The 23,010-nt window shown below is 39.2% G+C and overlaps 1 protein-coding gene across 1 annotated transcript in view; it reads left to right on the top strand.

The window, feature by feature from the left end:
• The window catches only part of LOC126110224 (uncharacterized), a 97,650-nt gene that overhangs the window by 68,433 nt on the left and 6,207 nt on the right, over positions 1-23,010 (top strand). Inside the window, exon 8 of the mRNA XM_049914997.1 lies at positions 8,478-9,580. Within this exon, the coding sequence (XP_049770954.1) occupies positions 8,478-9,580 (1,103 nt within the window). The remainder of the gene's footprint in view (positions 1-8,477; positions 9,581-23,010) is intronic.

Genomic DNA, 23,010 nt, shown 5'->3' with positions numbered 1-23,010 from the left:
TGTTCTGGTTTTTCACATTAGATTTCTTCAGTGTTGTTATGTTCTCAACGAGTCAACCGTTCTCTTTCATCTGATCCAATAGATTTTGTCTGAAATCAACCTGCACTCTTCTCATTGACTAAATTCTGTGTCTTTCAATGCAAGTGTTGCACATTGGTCCTTTATTAATCATGTCCAGTGCATGTCCTACCCAGTTCGACATACTCATAATACTGTATGTAAGTCATGCAACTCCTCCTCCTGTGAACAACTCTCCTGATTTATATAGTGTCTTCACTTTCATCCATTCACAAAATTGCTGCAGCTGGGAAATACAATGCTGCTCAGCAGTTTTTAAAGTGAAATTGAGCATGCATAAATTCATTCAGAGAAATGGCAAATAACTTGAAAAGTAGGCCACTATTTGTCATCATGTTCAGCAACTTAAGAAAGTTTGTCTGTATGGTGCTGTTAGTTGCTTAAGATAGTAATGGGAAGAACTAAGTCAAAAGTTAATAATGTTTAACCACATAACTCAACGTTGTGCCAGGATTTAGTTTATCTGCATTGTATTGAGCCAATTAAGTCATTCAACCTTTTGTGCAGCTTGTACATAAGCCTCCTTTCATTTATAAATTCATAACTTTCTGTCTCTTTTCTTAGCTTTGATTCGGTTGTCTGGACTGTTGAAATGTAAGCCTTTTTCTGGGTGAATTATTGGCTTACAGTTGAATCCATTGTAAATTTATAAGGAGGGACTAAAAGCTTTTCGATACACGTACTACACTATCTCGGATCATTTTTCGCCTGTCACTGTACACTAATATAGAGTGGAATTTTACTTACTATGCATATGTAGAATAACAACAAAGGCTCTTAACTGGCTGATCATTGAATCGAAATGAGCATTGAAGACATACACTGGTACATCATTCCATGCTACTTTAACTCTTTACCAGAGTTCACGTAACATAGTGGCCTTTTAAGTGGCGACATGCAGATTTGTTGGCAACATGTGAACAGACATTTTCAATTAGTGAGAGAGCTGATGAAGAAGTTGACCAGGCCAACAGTTGAGCACCCTCTGTGTTGTGGTATAGTAGGACAGCACAGGAAACATGTGATCTTGCATTATTTCTTTGAAAGACGATATTGGAGACCAGATTTATCACAGCCATCACCCTTAACTGAGAAATGTAAACAATGGCTGTCCAAATTACTAGCTAAGCAAATCAAAGATGATAGTGTTTTATATTATGTGGCACTTAATTCCGTCAGGCCAGTTAGTTGGTCCCATATGTCAGCAGAATCCTACCTTGCAATGTTCAGTCTTCTTTGAGCCTCCACATGGGCATATGTCCATTGTGAGACTGTGCAGAACTGGGATTCACCTGAAAAGAAGACATAGCACCATCCCTATGCTCAGGTTTGCCAGTGGGTGCACCACTGTCAGCATGCATCTCTCTGCTGGCACCTTGAGGAAAGCCGCAACAATTTTTGCTGTGGTTACAATCTAGGGTGCTCCAGATATAGCTGCACTGTCCATGTGGTTATTCCTCGTACCTTGAATCAGGGAATGGATTTGATTGTGGTAACATGGCTGTTCGATCCCATATAGCAAGGAGAGAAACATGCTGCGTAATCTTCCCCTATTTCCAGAATGTATTTGGTGTTCCTCCTTTGTGTGGGTACACCAAAATGCTAACTGTATGCATATCCTAGCATTTAGAACACTTCATGCCAGTTTGCTATGGTTGCATGCCATCTTCATGGTGTCACTCTTTTAATGGCCAGTGTGCATTTGAATACCCCTTTTGCAATTTGCAGTCAGAAATTGATTTTACACATATTAAATAATGGAAGTTTTAAGGCTCATGTAATGTTTTGTTTAATGTTAGGAGCTGCTGGATAACGATATGTGCCTGATCTTTGTGAGAGGAGCAATGGAAACTTAATCCATTCAGTTTTGGCTCTGAATCTGCTGTGTCTTATCATGACACCATCTATTGACAATTTAATTTTTTGGGGGAATTACTTTTTAATTTTTTTTTTATCATTTTGACAGGTCACTTGTTTCATTAATTTGTTGTTTCCACTGTAGTTACAGAAATAGTTACCTCTCTTGAAGAAAAGCATCTTTCTCAAATTTTGGTTACATTCATTTATTTTTGAAACTAAGTTTAGTTTTTGCCTTTTAATATATATTTAAATTGCATTCATAAATGAGACTGTGTATTGACTTCGGTGTTTTCATATGGTACCGTAATGTTTACTATTGCTTGACCCATGTTTGTTACAACTTAATCTTGTTTTCTTGTGGTTCCTTGATGTTTATTATTATAGTGATCAACTGTTGTGCATTGTAACACACAGTACTATATTAGATACATCTGAGTGATTATTTAGTGATACACACACAGTATTAAGTAGATGCAGAACACACTCACTAGTTTTGTGTCCCTTATAAGTTACTGAACCACAGAATTTTTCGTTTGTCACAGAGAGCAATTCTGTCTCTTGAGAGCTTCAACAAAACTTCTAACTAATGTTAAAATTTTAGTTTTAAAGTTCACTGTATGTGTGGCATTTCAGTTGCTCATGCCAATAATACCAATAGTGGCAACATAAATAAGTGACTTACAAACTTTTTTGTTTTTTTACACACTTTACTTGAACTGCATGCTACACACTGAATGCCTTATATTGTGCACATCATATTCTATGTGTGTTAAATTATTCCACTTCTGTTGCTTTCTTGGCATTGCCTAGTCTTGCCTGTTGATTCAGTCCAGAAACACAATGCAAAAACTTAAACACACCATTTTTTTATGACATGAGTCTTAAAAAGTGATTTCTTGTAAAAGAAAAATAACTGCTTGCCTCTCCCTATCCCCAGAGAACTTCCGTTCTTCTTCCTTCGGCTACCTTTTGCTTTACAGAAATGATTAGTGGTACCACAGGTCCTTATTGTGTTCATACAGATTTCTATGAAAGAGATATGAAATTATTTTGATACAGAGTAGCTGAAAGATTCGAAATTCCATTATTCAAAAATTAGTCTATCATTATATTGTTATAGCTCTCACTTCTTGATCATCAGTATAAAATTATATAAGTGGAAACATCCTGTTATCTCTTCTACACAACCCTACCTGTGTATGAATGTGGAGATAATCAACTAATGAATAACAGATTGTCTTTCAAGTTAGGATAAAGTATTTTATGCATCTTATGGGTATAGGTGCATCAGTGACTTGGTCCGAGGCAAAGGAAAATTTCCCAAAAAAATTTTTGCTGATGATACGGTCGTAATTAAGTATATATATATTTGCAAGTCCTGATACATCTAAGACAGTGACTAAATGGGTACATAAACAAACCACTGCAAAAAGTTTAACCTTTAATATTACAGCAACTCACACCAAGCAGCTCCAGAGGAGAAACAATGGCTTGCGACTACCAGCCACAGAGATGGAAGGATAGAAAATTTACATAATATCTTTATCTTCAACTTGGGATTCAAGTAAGACATATAAGATTTTTGAGTAGCTCCTTGGGAAATGACTTTAATGTTGCTTCTTGTTAGGGTTAATCCTGCTGCATTTACTTGCATGTTTCTGTATCTTATGTATTTCTCCCCCCATTTGGTTTTGTGTGGTATCAAATTTTGCAGTGTTGCTGTTAGGGTATAGTGATGATGCTGCTGATATATTTGTTTGAAGGCACAACACTTGGATCTTTAATGCCCATATAACATTTTTTATGAGACAAGGTTTTTTAAAAGAAACCTGTAAAAGTTTCAACATAATGAAAAATACCAGCTTCCTTGAAACGAAGATCACTGTCTCTCTCTCTCTAAATCTCTCCCTCTCTCTGAATCCCCCCTCCCTCTCTCTCTCTCTACTATCAATTTAGGCATCAGCTCTAAAACTGTATGAGACAGCCACTGTACAAGACACTAAAACCTCCAGCCTCAAAGTGTAGGTTGAAGTATGGACATTCATTAAATTTTAAAATGTCATGCAACAAACTGTTGACACAGCTGACAGCACAATGGGCAGATCCTCCCACTGGAGCAGAATGCAATAATCTATATAGAGATGATGGAATAAGACTTCTCTCGCCTTCCATTCTGACTTAAGGAAAAGGTTACAGCATATAGGGGAGTGATATATGTCACCTTTACAGACTTCCGTGGTTGATATGTCAGCTCCATTATTTCCTTTTATTGCTGAGTGCCTTGATACGCCTGGTTGTTACATGAAGAAATGGGTATCTACTAATGACACGAGCCAGTGGTGGAAAAAAAATTGTGGCTTATTCGTGTGCTTCTGTGCTGAATGTTAACATGATAACAAAAAAGTCATGTCACCCACCATTTTTACATTCACTTATGAAAAATAGAGAGCACATCGAAGGAGAGAAGGAACAAAATGAAACTTTGTGCATAGAAAGGCTGTGGGGTTTTATATCAGTCAGACACTGCTCCATCTCGAGTCTGGCTACAGTTGGTTGAGAAGGATGTCATGTGGCTGTTGAATCATCTCCAGGGATAAGTTGACTTACAACTGTTGTAACTGGCCCTCAGTAAAATGGACTTTGGTACTGGGATGCTGTTGACAATGAAACTGGCCCCACATATGTTCTATTGGGGATAGATTGCGGAACATGGCCAAAGTAGTCACTTAACATCATGTAGGAAGTTCATATGTCGTGTACCTTATTGGATGAGTGTTGTGCTGCCACTAGACAGTTCCAGGATACTATCTAATGAGAGTTGACATATGAGGAGGCAATATGTCTGTGATGTACCACTGTATCATCATAGTTCCCTGAATCACTACCAGAAATGACCTGAAGACACTTCTAATGGCTCCTCACACCATTCACAGTAGCAGTAACACCAACGTCAGAATGTATTTTCTCTCATTTATTCTCTCCCTTAGTGACAGAGGTCATCCGAGGTAATGCACAAACTATATTTGTCATCTAATGCAGTGCTAGTCATCAACAGTTCGTGTTTCTCATGATTGGCACCACTTTGAAAACAGTCATCAGTATGACACTGTTAATGGCCAACATGTGGGAGGGCAATTCAGTGGACAGCTTCTGTAATCTCCGACCAGTGATGAAGGGTGACACTGGATGACAAGTCCATTACTTCTGTTTGGATGGCAGATGCAGATGTAAGGAGGGCTACAGTAGTCTTGGCTCACAGATGGTGATGTCCCTCAGTGTGATCAGACTTAGTTGATCCAAATGTTGGTGATGTGCAGTTTACCCTCTGGTTCCCATTCAATCCACATTGGACTACTGATCTGTTCAAATGCCTAGATATCACAGTTTGATTTGAAAGCCCTGTGTAGACCCACAGTAATGCCCATTACAAACTCTTGCCAAATGACACAAGTGCATGGTATTTCCCATGGCTATTCAAAGTGCTCACTAACCATCCGATGCTGAACATACCCATTATATACATTGAGACAAAATTTCTGGCAACCCTTCAGGAGGCAAAATATGTGGTATAAAAGTGACACACCCCTACCTAGCCTTTGGAATTAATAGTTGGAACTAATAGTTGTTTTCATCCCAAGAAAGTATGTTGTATTTACTTCTCTGGCACTGCTACACATTTTGCCTGTTGAGGGTAATTACTGGCCGATCCGGGATTTGAACCCAGGACCTCTTGCACCCAAAGCAGGAATCATGCCTCTAGACCAACAAGCCAGCTGCCGGCAGTAATGTAACTAATTGTAAACAGTCCACCCCCAGGACCACCATGCAGTACTTTGTGAGGGCTGATAATATGGCCTTGTGGTGACAGCACTAATTAACTCTTGTGAGCATTTTACCTACAACAGATCATTGTAATTATAGTCATTTAGATACCCATTGATGTTCTGTGCATGTACAAAATTGCTTCTATAACCATTCATTCCAGGTGCTTAACTTTTTTAGTCAGCCAGTAAATTTATAGGCTTGTTATGTAATGGGATTCTGGGAAGCTTTCAGGTTTTATGATTGATTAGGCAAGTTTGAGATTTGTTTGATGAACAGTTTGTGAAGTTAATTGTAAAAACAGAACAGTATAAATTGTCAGTTTACCTAGCCTATCAGATATTGATACCAGGTAAGTGCTTGTAGAGTTGTCTTTATGCTTGAAATGATATCAGGGGGAAATTATTTGCATGAATAACTGTTTGTGTAATCTGAACTCTGCCTTGGAAATATAAGTCCAGTCTTGTTCTGTATTCTTACAGTAGACTCATCTGTGGAATCAGTTGTACTTAGTACAGACAAAGTTCTTTAATTGTCTTTTTCATTGCAGCTTCTGATTGCACAATTGTAATGCAGTACGTTTTTCTTTCATTTCTTTGGAATATGGATTATATGGAGTTTGGTTTGGATGGTTTACCAGAACCCACTAAAACTCATCCCACTTTTTGTAGTGGTTTTTACTACTTAAAGTTAATATTAGTTCCGGTCTGGAGGTATGTTAAACAAAATTCCTTGTTGTTTCTGAGAACAGACAGAAGGAAGAATTACTCAGTTACACTTGCAACCTGGCTGTTTTTCTTTACCAACAGCTGCTTATCATCTTTGGCTGCATTCATGACACATTCAAACTGTTTCCAATTTTTTTAATGGAAAATTCAAGTAGCTGTACTCTGAAATAAGGTACTCTCACATTCGACAATAAAGGGAAACGACTGCATTTAGTTTGCAGCTGTTGCTTCCATGACACTTTACAACAATTCTCATTGAGCACCTTTGATATATGATGTGAATTACTTCATGTAGCTCTACTTTCATTTCCCCACTGATGAAAACTTGTCCCAAAAATGTGCCATAGAGTAATGGTGCGTATCCAGCACCTATTGTACATTTGAACACTGTTGGTTATATTGACCATGGAATTTCTTAGCAGTGCTTTACAGTGAGAAATATAATATTCTACATAATAGACAAGTGATGCACCACTCTCAAAAAACAGCTACTTTCGTGTTGAAGTGAATGTTGCATGCACATATTTTTGTTTCTTTCATCCTCTTCCTGTTCTTTTTTCGAAGGCTAGCTGACTGCCCTGATGCTCTCAATGTGTGATCATTAGGTATTTCGCTCTTCTGGTTTGTATACAATTTTAAAAAATGCTCCATTCTTGTTGGTCAAATACAGCTGAGGAAAGTATTATTCTGACAAACAGACAGAATGGCTGGCAAGTACTTCTCTTCAGGAAACACAGCTCTGTTATTACCAATAAAAACACCTAAAATAGGATGCAGCACTGCTAACTTTCAGATAGTAGGTTCATTTGTCATTGTGGAAGGTGAGGAAGGAGGCAGGGGGTCATCATATTTTAAGATCAGAGGGACCCATTTTTTATGTGGTGCAAGGGAGGTAAAGATGAAGGAAAAGCATTGGATAACATAAAGGGTTAAAGATAACACATTAGTAAACAGTGTGGCAGCTTCAGTTCAGAGGCTATAGAAGGTGCAAGATAGATTATAAGAGGAAGAAAAAATGAAAAGTGGAAATAATAATGTAATAATCAAATAAAAAGAAAAGGGGAAAAGAAAATAGAGAAGTAGGGAAAATATGGGCATTGCACATATTGGTGGGGAGGGTGTAGCATATTAAACATTTATCACAGTGATGAAGGTAGGAAGGATTGGGAATATGCAGAAATACACAGGAAACATTATGAATTCCTTCTAGACACCAAACTTTTCTTCAAAATAAGTAGACCATTTTTTGTTTTACATTATTCACACCTCCTAAAAAGTTTGTATCATTAACCTTGTTAGAATGCCAAATATCTTTGGTTAACTGTTGTTGATGTATGCTTGTGCTCTTTCTGATGTGCTACATGTTTGTGTTATTTGCTGCTACGCATATAAGGGCTTGCACATTTTGTGTGGTCTCCCTTTGTTCATCACTTCTGCCTTATAACTGACTACTTCCCTGCATATTATGAAAAATGGAAGGAGATGGAATGGGGCAAAGAGTTCATAGAACTTAGTTACAGCCTTTACTGAGCAAGCATATGTAGTCCTCTGGAAAGCAGAAAACCTGTGATATCAAGTGTCAAAATTCAAGGTGAAGTCCTCTACAGGTTTTACCTGATTTCTGGCCTCATTAATGTTTTTGCCACTGCTTTTGAAAGTATTTTGTGCTCAGTGTATTAGTCTGTTCTATGTATTTTGAATTTATTGCTGCTTTAACACTATTCCCAACTACCTTCCTTAAATGTAAAGAAGGAGTTTCATTTCAATGTGACTTGCTAACAAAGTAATGCCAGAAACTTGCACCTCTTCACTGTAAAGCAATTTTGCTTTGTTTGTGGGCTTTATGCTTTGGCACAGTGTTTTTGTTCATAGTTCTCTTATAGCTTTTTGTTGTGGCTTCACTGTTTTACATTGTCTTTTCTTATGTATGATGATCCAAGAAACATGTGCTAACTACACAATGTCTCTAATACTGACTGAACCTTCCAGGACTTATACAGATACCAGTACAAGCTGCCTGAGAGGGAGTGGGCTGCTCGATTTGCATTGCCACAAGATACTGTGCATGCAAGGCACGGAACAACAACAGTACAACAACTTCCTTACAGTCAGCCAGTTATTATGTTTCCTGAGCACACAAGAATCCCAGCATCACCAACACAACCACTGCTCTACAAAACAGTCCACACTGTTGGGCAGTCCTCCCATCGAATGGTTGTACCACCACCATCAAGTTTTTTCGATGACTCCGTGAATAATTCACCAGTGAATTTACCAGTGAACAGTGTGCAACCAGCACCTAGCAGTACAAACGTGCAACTCCGCTCTGAACTTACTGCATCATCTTCTAACCGAATTTCACAGGAAGCTTCACTTCCTTCTGTGAGAGACACTGAAAATTTAAACTGTGATTGTAATGTTATAGATCTGTCACAGGATAAAAGCACGCCAGAGGATAATGATAAATGCCAAGTGGTTAAGTGGAGTGACAGAATCCCCAGAGGAACTGAATTGCATCGTCCTGTTATGGAGAAGCCAAACAGCATCTCTTCATCCAAAGCTATTAGTGAAGTACCACAATCTTCAGACTATATACAAGATAATATTCCAGACAACCTTCAGGTCAACATCTCTGCAACAAAAACAGCTCTTCGTTCAGAATCTGTGGATGAAAAATGTAAAAGTGAAAGTCTGTGTGGTACTCCAGAAAAAAGGTTGTGTCAAGATCCTGACAATAAGACAAGTGCTTTATCCAATATGCACACCCATCAAGTGACAGCGATGGATTTGTCACCATCTACCATTGTAGACTGTACTACCAAATCAACACCATCGCAGTCATCACCACGTATGCTGGGAGCCAGCCACCCTCAGTCATGTGCCACAAGAAGACCTTCACTAGACTCAATACAGCATGCAATGAATGGCAAAGGTGCCAGCTATGTAAATTGTGGACAGCAAAATCAAGAATTGTGCACTGTCAACTGTTGTGAGCAAAGTAGATGTGCTACACATACCAAGAGGCTTGCAGCAGCTGGTTCTGCTTGCTGTGGTGCAACCCAACTACCACAGACGTCACCTAATGATGAAAGGTAGAGTTATGTGAATTTAGATTTTACCCAGTCACTATTATTTAGTGTAAAGAGAATAGTCTCAAGTAATATTTAATTTTAATGCACAACAGAAAATTCTTCAGCATAAAAAGAGAATTCAAGCTGAAGCTGCATCAAATTTTTGATGTGTATGAAGGCAGCTGTGCATTGCAAAGACTATTCTTTATCAGCCAGCAAACCATAGGTACTGTGAATTAAATTTGTAAATGCAGCTATTTTGTGAATATTCTGATTTTGTGTTCACTGATGGTGAGTTTCATGTGAGCGTGTGTGACACGCCATCAGACACATTCCTGTCCATTTTGGGGAGCTACACTGTCCATCGGTATGGAGTAGTGCTTTGTGCAGCACTTATCTCTGCTAGGAGTGCATTATGAGCACTATTAGTGCAATAAAACATTAATAAGGTGCTGAGGTCTGTGCCAATATAGTATCGACAATATGCCTCACATTGTATTTTTGAGTAGAATAGCCCCAGAAACTCAAATAAGTATCTGTGATTTGCAGCATGTATGGCTGTTTCTCCACAGATACTCCGTATTTCTCTGTAAGTCTACTTGAAGGTATCAGTGTTCCAGGCATTATCTTTCTGTAGTACAAATGAGTTGCATTTGTGTAGGAGCTATCATATTCATGGACTGGAAGAAGCACCTTCTTTTTCTGGCAGTCATTTTGCACTGGTCTATTGTGACCATGTGGCTACCTATTGGCACATCCAACTACAGGTTTTACTGTTTATTGTAATGATCTACTGGCGTGTATGTTAGTGCTTGTGTTGTACCATATAACATTGCAGGGATCTCTGTTGTTCTCTCAGTAATTGAGTATCTGTAAATACAGTTGGATTTAGCTCAGTATTCTAACTTCTTCCATATGAGTACCAACTGATGGCTTACTGCAGAAGGTCTTATATATTACTTGAGAAATTTATCTGAAACTTAATGCATTGAAACCAGATCAGTTCTGTGGTATATTGTCTCTGTAGGTGCCCCTCTCTTGATACATGGTCCTCCACATTAATTTACTTGATTTTTTGCTTGTATAATTCCATTTGAAAATATTATCTGGCACTTTTTGACCAAATTGCCTTTTAAATAACCTTTCACGTTTAGTGAAATTTATCTGCTACGCAAGGCAGTGTGTCTTGATGCAGAAATCCATGGCTGTGCACAAGAATGACTGTTAAAATTTTAGTACACCTAGAGTATTGTTGTAGTGTCTGTATAGCTATAGGTTATGTAGCATGGGGACTCCAAACAAATTCAAGATACTTCAACTTTAAAACGCACATGACAGAATTTCCATTACAATGTAACAGGGTAAGACGGGAAGGTATGGGCAAGTGGCTCTGTGCTGGAGGTAGTTTTGGAGATGCAGACAATGTAGGCATCCAATCTGTTGCCAAAACACTTAACCAACATAGATCAGTATACCTGCAGTGTGCAGTAAACAATGTCCTTCAGATGTGAACATGTCTGCTGGGTGAGACCAGACAGAGGGGCAGCAGTGACACAGCAGGTAGCCAGGACTAGGCAGGCATGCCCAGCAGAACTATCCAAGTGATGAGCACGGAACTGCAGACTGGAGAGCAGTGATCAGCAACAGCAATCCGCTGGAACTCATTGCCTGACCCAGACCGTGAGGTGGTAGCAGAGTGTTGGCTGCCTGGGCTCAGACAGTAAGATAGCAGTCATTGGTTCATAGCCTAGATGGCAGTCATGGCTATGTCATATGGTGATGACTGGCATGGGCTGTCCGTCATAGTATGACCCAACTGTACCAACGATAGACGGACTGGACCTGGGGTTTTGAATACCGCCGCCTCGGGCTGACTTTGTGGAAGAGACTGTGTTTTTGTGTCATTTGTAAATGTCTATAGCAAAGGTCAAAGGTTGGGATCTGGCTGTTGTCACTCAGCAGTTGGTCATTGTCCCAGATTCGGCCAGTAGCTCACGGATGATGGTTCCATTGATGGTAGGTAACTGAAAAATAGGTTCTCAGATGCCCCATTGTGTAGCACTTATCAGCAATCCCTGTCCCTCCAGTTGTATTCCTGTTCACAGCAGGCATAAATGACAACTAGCGATTTTGGTACTGAGGTTACCCAGTGTGACCTTATCTTTTGAAAGAATTCAGTTTCACTTGTGTTGGTTCCCCAGGGCAGTCGGTTGCAGGCTACTTGAGAATCAAACAGGGTTTACTCGCATGACTCTAGGACTTTGTGTATCCATTTTGTGGGGTGGCCAGTGACTTGCCACTTCTGGCACTTCAGTAACAGTGGAGAGTAGTACTTAGTCAAACCCCCATCATCTTAAATGAGTATAAACTGACCTAGCAAACATACACTGTACAGAATTGGTAACCTTACATGCATCACATGTACACACAGTCAGTATCATTTACTGCCAACTGCCAACCTACATCCTGTTGCAATCAGCACAACTACTTCTACACAAGCCACACACATCGCGAAACAGTAAATGTGTGGCACCAGGTGACACTGATGCTATCCTTCTAAACTGAATTCCACATGCTAAAGTGAAATATTGCCAATAAAATTTCTTGAAAATCCTCTTAGCCTATTACATGTACTAAAAGGTTCCTGTGAGGCTCTCCTAGAAAAGCAACACAAACATGGATATAACCTTAATATATACTAAAAAATGTCACTAATAATTAATTAGAAAACATAAAAAATTAGTTTGAAAGGCCACCTCACGATCTCAAGGCATAAAATATTATAAGGACTATAAGACTCACTTTTTTCTTCGAAACATTGCCTCAAAAATTCAGGTGCATCTTATACTTGGAATTAATATAAAAATGTCCAGTGTTCAATTTAAAATTCCTGCCAGTCACAAAATGGCCATATATTAAATGCCAAGGGAAACCTATCTCTATCTGGCAACATCGGATTCAACTGTCAGCAGCAGTTCACCAATGTGGCGAATATGAGTTCCTGGGATTCACAAGCTTGCTACCACTGTCTCCCTCCCATCCTACCATCCAAAACTCAGAACACTGTCTAGATTATGGTGCACTCTAAGGCCAGTGAACTTGAACTGAAAAGTGAGTTGTGTTGTTATTGGTAACAGAACAATAGCTTTGTCAGTAGCTAGTTTCGTTATTAGCATATGCAGAAGAACATGGAAACAGTGCAGCTGAGCAACATTTCAGCCCTTCACCAACAGAAAAACCGTTCATGATTGGCGAGCTAGGAAAGAACTACTGAAAAAAATGAGGAAGACTAAATGTGCAAGTAGAGGACTGAATGGAAATGGCCAAAATAGAAGAGTATGTATTGAAATGAAGTCAAGGATACTGTCAAAATGCCATTGGAGTTAATACAAAAATGATGGAAATACACAGTCATAAGATGGCGTTCCAGTGGAACTTAACGGTCTTTAAGGGTGGAGTTGGTTGATGCTATAGGTTTCTGAAGCATCAAGGACTTATCATGCAACCCAGAACTAAAATATCTCATAAAATGTCAATAAGAGTATGAAGAGACAATATTATCTTTCCATTGTGTCATTATTCAACTCGAAAGAAAACCAAAGTGGACAGAGCTCCTCTGACATTTGATGTGCTGAGTAATAGAACTGTTGCCATGGAATGTGGTGAAACTGTTACTGTAAAAACAAGAAGACATGAAAAAATGCACTATAGTGTTGTCCTTTCATGTCGTGCTGTTGGTACTAAACTTAATCCGATGATCATTTTCAAGTGAAAAACAATGCCAAGACCTGAAATATCGCTAGGTGTTATTCTTCATGTACATGACAAGAGTTGGATGGACAAGACAGGTGTGAAATAGTGGATTAACAGAGTGTGGGATAAAAGGAAAGATGCTGTATTGAAGAAGAGTTCTCTTCTTCTCCTAGATCAGTTTAGTAGTCATTTGAAAAATTCTGTGGAGGAGAACTTAAGACAGGGAAACACAAAGCTTGCTGTTGTTTCAGGAGGACTTACTTCACAATTGCAACCTCTTTATAAATAAAATATGAGAGAGCAATGGGACGAATGGTTGGGGATGAAATACAACGTGAATTCATGCCAGAGAGAGTTTTAAAATGACCTACTATCAAACAAGTGTGTTAGTGGACGAAACAGTCATGGCCTAGAGTGAGAGAAGATATTATTGTTAAATCTTTGAAGAATTGTGGCATAAGTAAGGCTCTCGATGGCAGTGAAGAACATAATATATGAAGAGGACAATGAAGATGATGATGATAATGATGATGATGATGATGATGATGAAGAGGAAGAAGAATAATAAGAAGAAAGTTCAGCTGACTGATTTCAGGGATTTTGAAGATCAGTTTGGTTTATGAATAAGAACTTTTTTTCATGTGACTTAGCAGTCTAATAATAAAAATTGTAAAAATGTTATTTTTTTAAAAAAATTGCGTAAAAAGTAAGGGGCGCCTTACAGTCTGTAAAATACTGCATGGATGTGTCGGCACAATTGTAGATACACCCTGCTTCACTTTCTTGGTTTTACCTTCCTTTCTCTTATTTTCTCCACCCAATCTCAGAATCAATCTTCAGAAGGAATGCTGATAATTGAGGCAGTGCTTCTGGTTCAATCTGAAATGTACGAATTCTTCCTACATAGACAGCTGTGCTTGGGTTCAGAAGTTGCAGCTTGACTTTAACTGGAGATATTATCTCATCTTTGGTATCGCAAAATGAATTTCTTAGTTTTTCCTTTTGGTACAGGAGATTTTGATTGCAAAACCCACTGCACAACATGGTTCTTAAACAGTTTCGCTTCTTTTGTTGTGGGTGCCTTCCTGCCATTTTAGAGCCTTTGTATTTATCTTTTTAAACTGACACCAGATACTACTTGATGTTTTAGCAACATTTCAAACATTTTTCATGCCATTCTCTTTCACTTCTGCCATTCGCTTGTGGGTGTAGTGCACCAGTTCTTAAGCTTTCTATGGTAGTAGTCAGCGTAATTACTTCAATAAATCGGACCTAAAGTTAGTGCCTTAGTCAGTTACTAGGGTCTCTGGTGTTCCAAATTTCAGTATCCACTGGTTAACCATATCTGTGCCATCGTTTCTGCCTTTGTTTCAGTATAGCAGTCATGGGCAAGAAACATGAAAAATTATCAATTACCCTCAATACATATCAATTCCCTGCTGGTGTTTGTGCAAAAGGACCAAGAATGTCCATTCTGATCATTGTGCTTGCCTTGTGAACTGCTGACAAACAGTCAGCAACCTAAGGTATGCTGCATTTTTTCACGCATACTCCCAATATATTCTGTCATGCATATCTCGTGACTAAGTCTGTCCGTGTTCTGTGACATTCCCCTGGATGATGTACAACCTGGAAATCGCCATAAAGCCTAGCAGCAGGTCAAACAACTGGTTGAATCTTTCACTGCAGAAGCCATTCCAGTGGTGCATGATGTATTGTGATCTTACAGATAACAGCGGAAATAGGCGAGGCCAAAAATTATCTTGAGCATTTCTTTTTTTGGTACTTGAATAGTTCTTCTCTGCCTGATTGAGCTGTCTAGGAGCATAAGCTGTGGGTGTTTTTCCCTTCTATGTCTTAACTCAAAACACAGCCTTAGAACATTCTCACTTGAGTCACAAGACAGTACAAAATCTTGAAATTGCTCGAATGGTGCTTTGCAATCTGGAGTCCAATGAAACTTAGCTCCCTTCTTTAACAAAATCTGATAAGGAATCTTTCTACCTCTCCAAAATGTGGAATAAATTTTCCATAAAAATTAGTGATACCGAGATGAGACTTTAATTCCTGTGCTGTGCTACATGTTTGGAAATCCTTTATTATGGTTTGCACCAGATGTGAGCCATGGCTGATAAATATAGCTTAAGTAATGGGCTTTCTGCAGTATAAAGTGGTTTGGCACTTGGAGAACACAATGACATCATCTTTGTAGATATCTGTTGTTTTAGTTTTCGACCTGTAGCATCCTGCCTAACAAGCATTGGGAAGTCGTCAGTGCATTTTTCAGACCACATGGATCCAGTGGTACCACTAGTGAGCAAACGGAAGCAGAAACAATGTTTTTGGCAGGTCCTCCATTGATGTCTCTGATTGGTGGTACCTGCTTCATAAATCCATGGTGGTGAAATAATGGCATTGGTCCAGATTGTTTCAGATCCCTGTAATGTTTGGCATAAGGTAGGCACCAGTAGTTGTCTATAGTCACAGAGGAATCTATAAGCCTTCTTACCATCAGAGGATTTTCTGGAATGATAACAACAGGTGCCAACCAGGGACTTTCTTCTATAATTCTGTCACTGGTTGCAGATTGTGTAGGACTTGATATGGCTTCTTACACACAGGTGCCTTGTTCCTAGTGGGAATTCTGTGTTGCTTTAGTGGCGTCGCCAGCAATGGTCCAGGCAGCTTAAATAATTCTGTGTATTATTGCAATAATCTCCCTATGTTCACTTTATCATGTCCTTCCAGATGCAACAACTTTTCTTAGCACAGTTAAATCGACAGACTGTCTTGGCTTCATTGTATTCTACACAGAAATCCATACATGGCTCACCTTCCTATACAGTTCTATTTTTTCTCTCAGTGCACCTTTTGATAGCCTCACCCCTCACCAACCAAAATAGAACTACTCAGCTGCCACCAATTTCCTGCGCAAATGATAAGCTACAATTTTATGAAATGTTGTTCCAGATCCAGAGCAATGGCTGTACGAAAAACAGTATTATTTGGCACACGGGCTCATGCATTCATCCCGAGCAGCCTTCCTGTGCTTTTCAGTATTATATCCATGAGTCAGCCTAAGAGACCATGTATGGTTACCCAGTGTTCAGGCTTTCCTTATGACATTTTTGTTTTTTCAGCAGTAAAAACAAGACAAAATGATGTCCCATCCAGCTCCTCTGTGCCCAGTTATAGGTCAACTTTGGCGTGATTTTTATCCAGTAAGTGTACCTCAGGAATTTTGTTATAGCTTATACCGACACTAGGGAGAACTTCCACACACACCCGGAAGTATCTCCTGCCCACTTTGAAACCCAACAATGCCAAACTGAGTGATTGAACACTATTACCACTCACACTACTTAGTGTACAACAAGGTGGGTTCAGTGTTACAGAACCAAGTACACTCTTGGCGAGCCAAGGGTACCTGTGATCCTGTATCCAACAAAAACTTACACAACCTTCCTTTTCTAAAGCCAGATAGACAAATGTGTGGCATTGATTTTGCACAGGGCTGTCCCGTGACCACACTTACTGGGAGTGTTGTGCAGTGGTCACTCCATCCTCCGTCTGGTCAAGTGTTGCACCAATTCCACCTTATACATGCCTGCAGACGCTTTTGAATAGAGTGCCCTACCTGTTTACACCTTTGACACAATGTATTTCTACAAAACAGCTGAACGTGGCCCAGAGAACCAAATTCCATAAGATAACCCCTGCATTAAAAATTACTCGTTTCTCCTCCAGCCTAGTTGCTGAGTCAGTTTCTGACTGAGCTGTGTTTCGTTCAAGGATTTTGAGAATTTCATGTGCACTTCACCTGACATGTCAGCCTGTATCTCCTGAAAAGAATGTATCAGATGCCCATTGTCCTGCTTGCTACAGTATGGCTTTATTGGCAAGATTATCCCTCTGTTCATATGTAACAATATTGATTTTTTTAGTGTTGTTGTTGTGGTCTTCAGTCCAAAGACTGGATTGATGCAGTTCTCCGTGCTACTCCATCTTGTGCAAGTCTCTTCATCTCCAAGTAACTACTGCAGCCTACATCCTTCTGAATCTGCTTAGTGTATTCATCTCTTGGTCTCCCCCTACAGTATTTACGTCCATGATTCTGTCCAATTGGTGATCCCTTGAAGTGTGATCCCTTGATGCGTGTCCTGCCAACCGATCCCTTCTTCTAGTTGAGTTGTGCCACAGATTCCCCTTCATCCCAATTCTATTCAGTACCTCCTCATTAGATGTGTGATCTACACATGTAATATTTGGCATTCTTCTGCAGCACAACATTTCAAAAGCTTCTATTCTCTTCTTGTCTAAACTGTTTATCATCCATGTTTCACTTCCATACATGGCTACACTCCTTAGAAATATGTTCTGAAAAGACTTCCTGACACTTAATTAATGTATACGCAATGTTAACAAATTTTGATTCTTCAGAAGCCATTGCCATTGCCATTGCCAGTCTGCATTTTATATCTTCTCTACTTCGACCATCATCAGTTATTTTGCTGCCCAAAGAGCAAAACTTATATGCTACTTTGAGTGTCTCATTTCCTAATCTAATTCCCTCAGCATCACCTGATTTAATTTGATCACGTTCCATTATCCTCATTTTGCTTTTGTTGAGTTCATCTTATATCCTCCTTTCAAGATGCTGTCCATTCCATTCAACTGCTCTTCCAAGTCCGTCACTGTCTGTGACAGAATTACAATGTCATTGGCAAACCTCAAAAGCTTTTATTTCTTCTCCCTGGATTTTAATTCCTACTCCAAATTTTTCTTTTGTTTCCTTATCTGCTTGCTCAATATACAGATTGAATAACATTTGGGATAGACCACAACCCTGTCTCACTCACTTCTCAACCACTGCTTCCCTTGCATGCCCCTTGACCCTTATATATGCCATCTGGTTACTGTACAAATTGTAAATAGCCTTTCGCTCCCTATATTTTACCCCTACCATGTTCAGAATTTGAAAGAGAGTATTCAGTCAACATTGTCAAAAGCTTTCTCGAAGTCTACAAATGCTTTAAATGTTGGTTTACCTTTCCTTAACCTGTCTTCTCAGATAAGTTGCAGGGTCAGCACTGCATTCCGTGTTCCTACATTTCTATTGAACTGGTCTTCCCCAAAATTGGCTTGTACCTGTTTTACCATTCGTCTGTAAATAATTCATGTTAGTATTTTGCATCTGTGACTTATTAAACTGATACTTTGGTAATTGTCACACCTGTCAGTACCTGCTTTCTTTGGGATTGGAATTATTATATTCTTCTTGTAGTCTGAGGGTATTTTGCCTTTCTCATACGTCTTGACCGCCAGATGGAAGAGTTTTGTCATGGTTAGCTGTCCGAAGGCTATCAGTAGTTCTAATGGAATGTTGTCTACTCCCTTGTTTTGACTTAGATCTTTCAGTCCTATGTCAGATTCTTCATGCAGTATCATATCTCCCATTTCATCTTCATCTGTGTCTTCTTCCATTTCTGTAATATTGCCCTCAAGTACATTGCCCTTGTATAGACACCTCTATATATCTTTTCGCCTTTATGCTTTTCCTTCTTTGCTTAGGATTGGTATTCCATCTGAACTCTTGATATTATTATATACCTTTCTCCAAAGGTCTCTTTAATTTTCCTATAGGTAGCATCTGTCTTACACCTAGTCATGTATGCTTCTACATCCTTACATTTGTCCTCTAGCCATTCCTGCTTAGCCATTTTGCTCTTCCTGTTAATCTCATTTTTGAGATGTTAGTATTGCTTTTTGCCTGCTTCATTTACTGCATTTTTATGTTCTCTCATTCAAGAACTGTTGTGTTACCAAAGGATTTCTGTTAGCCCTCATCTTTTTATGTACTTGATCCTCTGCTGCCTTCACTATTTCACCCCTCAAAGCTACCCATTCATCCTCTACTGTATTCCTTTCCCCCTATTCTTGTCAATCATTCCCTAATGCTCCCTCTGAAATTCTGTACAACCTCTGGTTTTATTTACCCAGGTCCCATCTTCTTAAATTCCTATGTTTTTGCAGTTTCTTCAATTTTAATCTACAGTTCATAACCAATAAATTGTGGCCAGAGTCCACATCTTACTTACTTACTTACTGCGTTGGTCACACAAACCGCAGTTGGTATTTGGCCAGATATACTCTTGGAAATGTCTTACAATTTAAAACCTGGTTCCAAAATCTCTGTCGTAGCATTATATAATCTATCTGAAACCTTCCAATGTCTCCAGGCCTCTTCCACGTGTACAACCTACTTTGTGATTCTTAAATCAAGTGTTAGCTATGATTAAGTTATGCTCTGTGCTAGATTCTATCAGGCAGCTTCCTCTTTCATTCCTTATCCCCAGTCCATATTTGCTTACTACTTTTCCTTCTCCTACTATTGGATTCCAGTCCCCCATGACTATTAAATTTTTGTCTCCCTTAACTATCTGAATAATTTCTTTTATTGCATCATACATTTCTTCAATCTCTTCATCATCTGTGGAGCTAGTTGGCATATAAACTTGTACTACTGTAGTAGGTGTGGACTTGGCTACAATAATGCATTCACTATGCTGTTCAAAGTAACTTATCTGTGTTCCTATTTTTTTATATTCATTATTAAATCTACTCCTACATTAACCATATTTGATTTAGTATTTATAACACTGTATTCACCTGTCAAAAGTCTTGTTGCTCCTGCCACCGCAACTTCACTAATTCCCACTATATCTAACTTTAGCCTGTCCAGTTCCCTTTTGAAATTTTCTAACATAATTGCCCAATTGACATTCCACACTTCAAACCATAGAATGTCTTGCCGGAGATCCGAATGTGGGACTATTTTATCTCCAAAATATTTTACCCAAGAGGACAGCATCATAATTAGACCATAAAGTAAAGCTGCCCCCCTTGCTTTCACCCATTTGCAGTACCAGCACAACAGTGCTGTTTTGGATGATGCTGCAAGGCCAGTTCAATCAATCATCCAGACAGTTGCCCCAGAAACTACTTATACAGCTGCTTCCCCTTCTTCAGGAACCACATGTTTGGCTGGCCTCTCAACAGATATCCCTCCATTGTGATTGCAGCTACAGTACAGCTATCTGTATGGCTGAGGCACACAAGCCTCCTCACCAATGTCTGAGTCCGTGATTCATGGGGAAGATTTTTCTGATGTGGTCTACAAATCTTTCTATTGATTCCACTTGTATTTTAACTATACCACAGTATTCTTTCTTCTGCAGCGATCTGCTAACGCTTCCACAAAGTAAGGAAAGACCATGCTGCAACTTCTCATTGCACATCACGTATGATCTAGTACCTCTACCAATTTTAAACAAGCCACACTTAACAATTGCACACTACTCCAGTTCCATAACATCACGACTGGATACAAATTATCAAAAAAGACAAAAACATCTTCCTCAGATTTACCCAAAAACGAGGTAACCAGTGAAGTAGTACCGTTATCAATGATGGGTGGATACACACTAGAAAGCTACTGTTCCCTTCTTTCATTAAACAGTCTATTTCCTTATGCAAAGCATCATTATCAGCTTGAGCCTTAACTATCTCATCTGTGAAATGCTGAAACGCCTTCTGTGTTGTCAAGTTTTCACTGACTGACTTTCTGCTTACTGCAAGTGTACAATAACCCCAAACAGAAAAGGCAATGAAAGGAAATAATACATCCTGACAGGACACTGCCCTCCCCCCAAAAAAGAATAAATAAATAAATTAGTCATCAATTACTTCAGTTTTAGTGCTGATTGCTGCTGCCGCATTCTCTTCATTTCTACCCTTTGGTGGACAGCCTCCAACAGTTCTTCTGACACAAATCTACATCTACATCTACATGATTACTCTGCAATTCACATTTAAGTGCTAGGCAGAGGGTTCATCGAACCACAATGATACTATCTCTCTACCATTCCACTCCCGAACAGCGCGTAGTAAAAACGAACACCTAAACCTTTCTGTTCGAGCCCTGATTTCTCTTATTTTATTTTGATGATCATTCCTACCTATGTAGGTTGGGCTCAATAAAATATTTTCGCATTCGGAAGAGAAAGTTTGTGACTAAAAATCTGTAAATAGATCGTGCCGCGATGAAAAACGTCTTTGCTTTAATGACTTCCATCCCAACTCGCGTATCATATCTGCCACACTCTCTCCCCTATTACATGATAACACAAAACGAGCTGCCCTTTTTTGCACCCTTTCAATGTCCTCCGTCAATCCCACCTGGTAAGGATCCCGCACCACGCAGCAATATTGTAACAGAGGACGAACGAGTGTAGTGTAAGCTGTCTCAATAACAGGAAAGTGTGGACAAGCTGCTCTTGCTGGAGGTGGTTGGAAGTGCTGATGATATAGGTTGCCAATCTGTTGCCAAAACTGCCCTGGGCTGACCTTGTGGAATGAACAGTGTTTTTGTGTTGGTTAGAAAGATCTGGAACAGAGGCCGACGACTGAGATCTGGCTGTTGTCATGCGGCAGATAGTTGCTGCCCCCAGACTTGGCCGACTGCTCGTGGAAGTGGATGGCACAGAAGTTGTGGCTTCTGATGAGGTTACTGTATAAGCAGGGGCATTGACTGCCTGGAAGGCCACAGCTGTGGCTCGATTTCAGTGCTAGGCTGTGTTACGTGCCGCTAGAATTCTATGTACCAATATTTAAGATTTATGTGTATGAAAACCAGAAAAAAAATTGTTAAGGAGTGAAGGTAACAACTCACAAAATAGTAGAGGCCCCGAGTCATCGAAGGCATGTTAATGAGAGTGAAAATGAAGCTAGCTTTCAGGTGAATCCTGTCTCAGTACCGTAATTTCACTTATCCTGCACCCATACCCTCTTTGCCATGGTGTCCATTCTGTCTCCCCCTCAATCTTCTCCTCAACCTTACTGTGGTCATGTGCTGCACAATCTCACTGGTGTGGTACCTGTGTCGCATTCGTATTTCGTGCACGTACTGTCTGCCACCAGTACATTGGCCACTCTTCTCTAAACCCCCTTTTTCATCACACCAGGTGAGATACAGAACTGCATCCGCGGCACATACATTCAGCTGGTACAGTGTACCCATGTAGTAGTTTGATAAAGGATTCGTCTGAAAGCTAGCAATGTTTTCAATTTTGTTTACGTGCCTTTGACAAATTGAAGCCTCTAGTATCAGGTGAGTTGTTACCTTTACTCCTAAATAAGTTATGTTCCATCAGGATTTTCCATTGCCATATTTAAAACAAGAAAACATTTTATATATCTGGGAAGAGTCAGCACATTGGCCTCCTGAATAGTAAATACTGAGCAACACTGTTTACTCAGAAATAATTTTGGTTCAGTTTAATGTTGTTAACTACATTTTACTGTCAAGTTATTGTATCTTGTTTAACAAATACATTGTGTTATGGTGATAGATATAACAATGAACAGAATATTCTTTTGTGTGCTAGTTTCTGTAAGCCTGGTTACAAATACTCCCATAAGCTCAAGTTCAAGTTGTGTTAGTATCCTGCTTGGTGATCGTAGTTACTGTACCTTGATTACTTAAAAATGATGTGCTGCTAATGAAAATAATTTATTCATCAAAGAGGAATTCTTCAATGCTGTAAAACCACTTATTAGTAAGATACTTTTTAGAGAAACTTTTATTTAAACTTTTTATATAATTTAATATAATTGGACAGATAGAAAACAGTCTACTC

This window comes from Schistocerca cancellata, chromosome 1, assembly GCF_023864275.1.
Source record: "Schistocerca cancellata isolate TAMUIC-IGC-003103 chromosome 1, iqSchCanc2.1, whole genome shotgun sequence".
NCBI classification, from domain to species: Eukaryota; Metazoa; Arthropoda; class Insecta; order Orthoptera; family Acrididae; genus Schistocerca; species Schistocerca cancellata.
The sequence above is the reverse complement of the archived record's forward strand: the minus strand, read 5'-3'. Positions and strand labels throughout refer to the sequence as shown.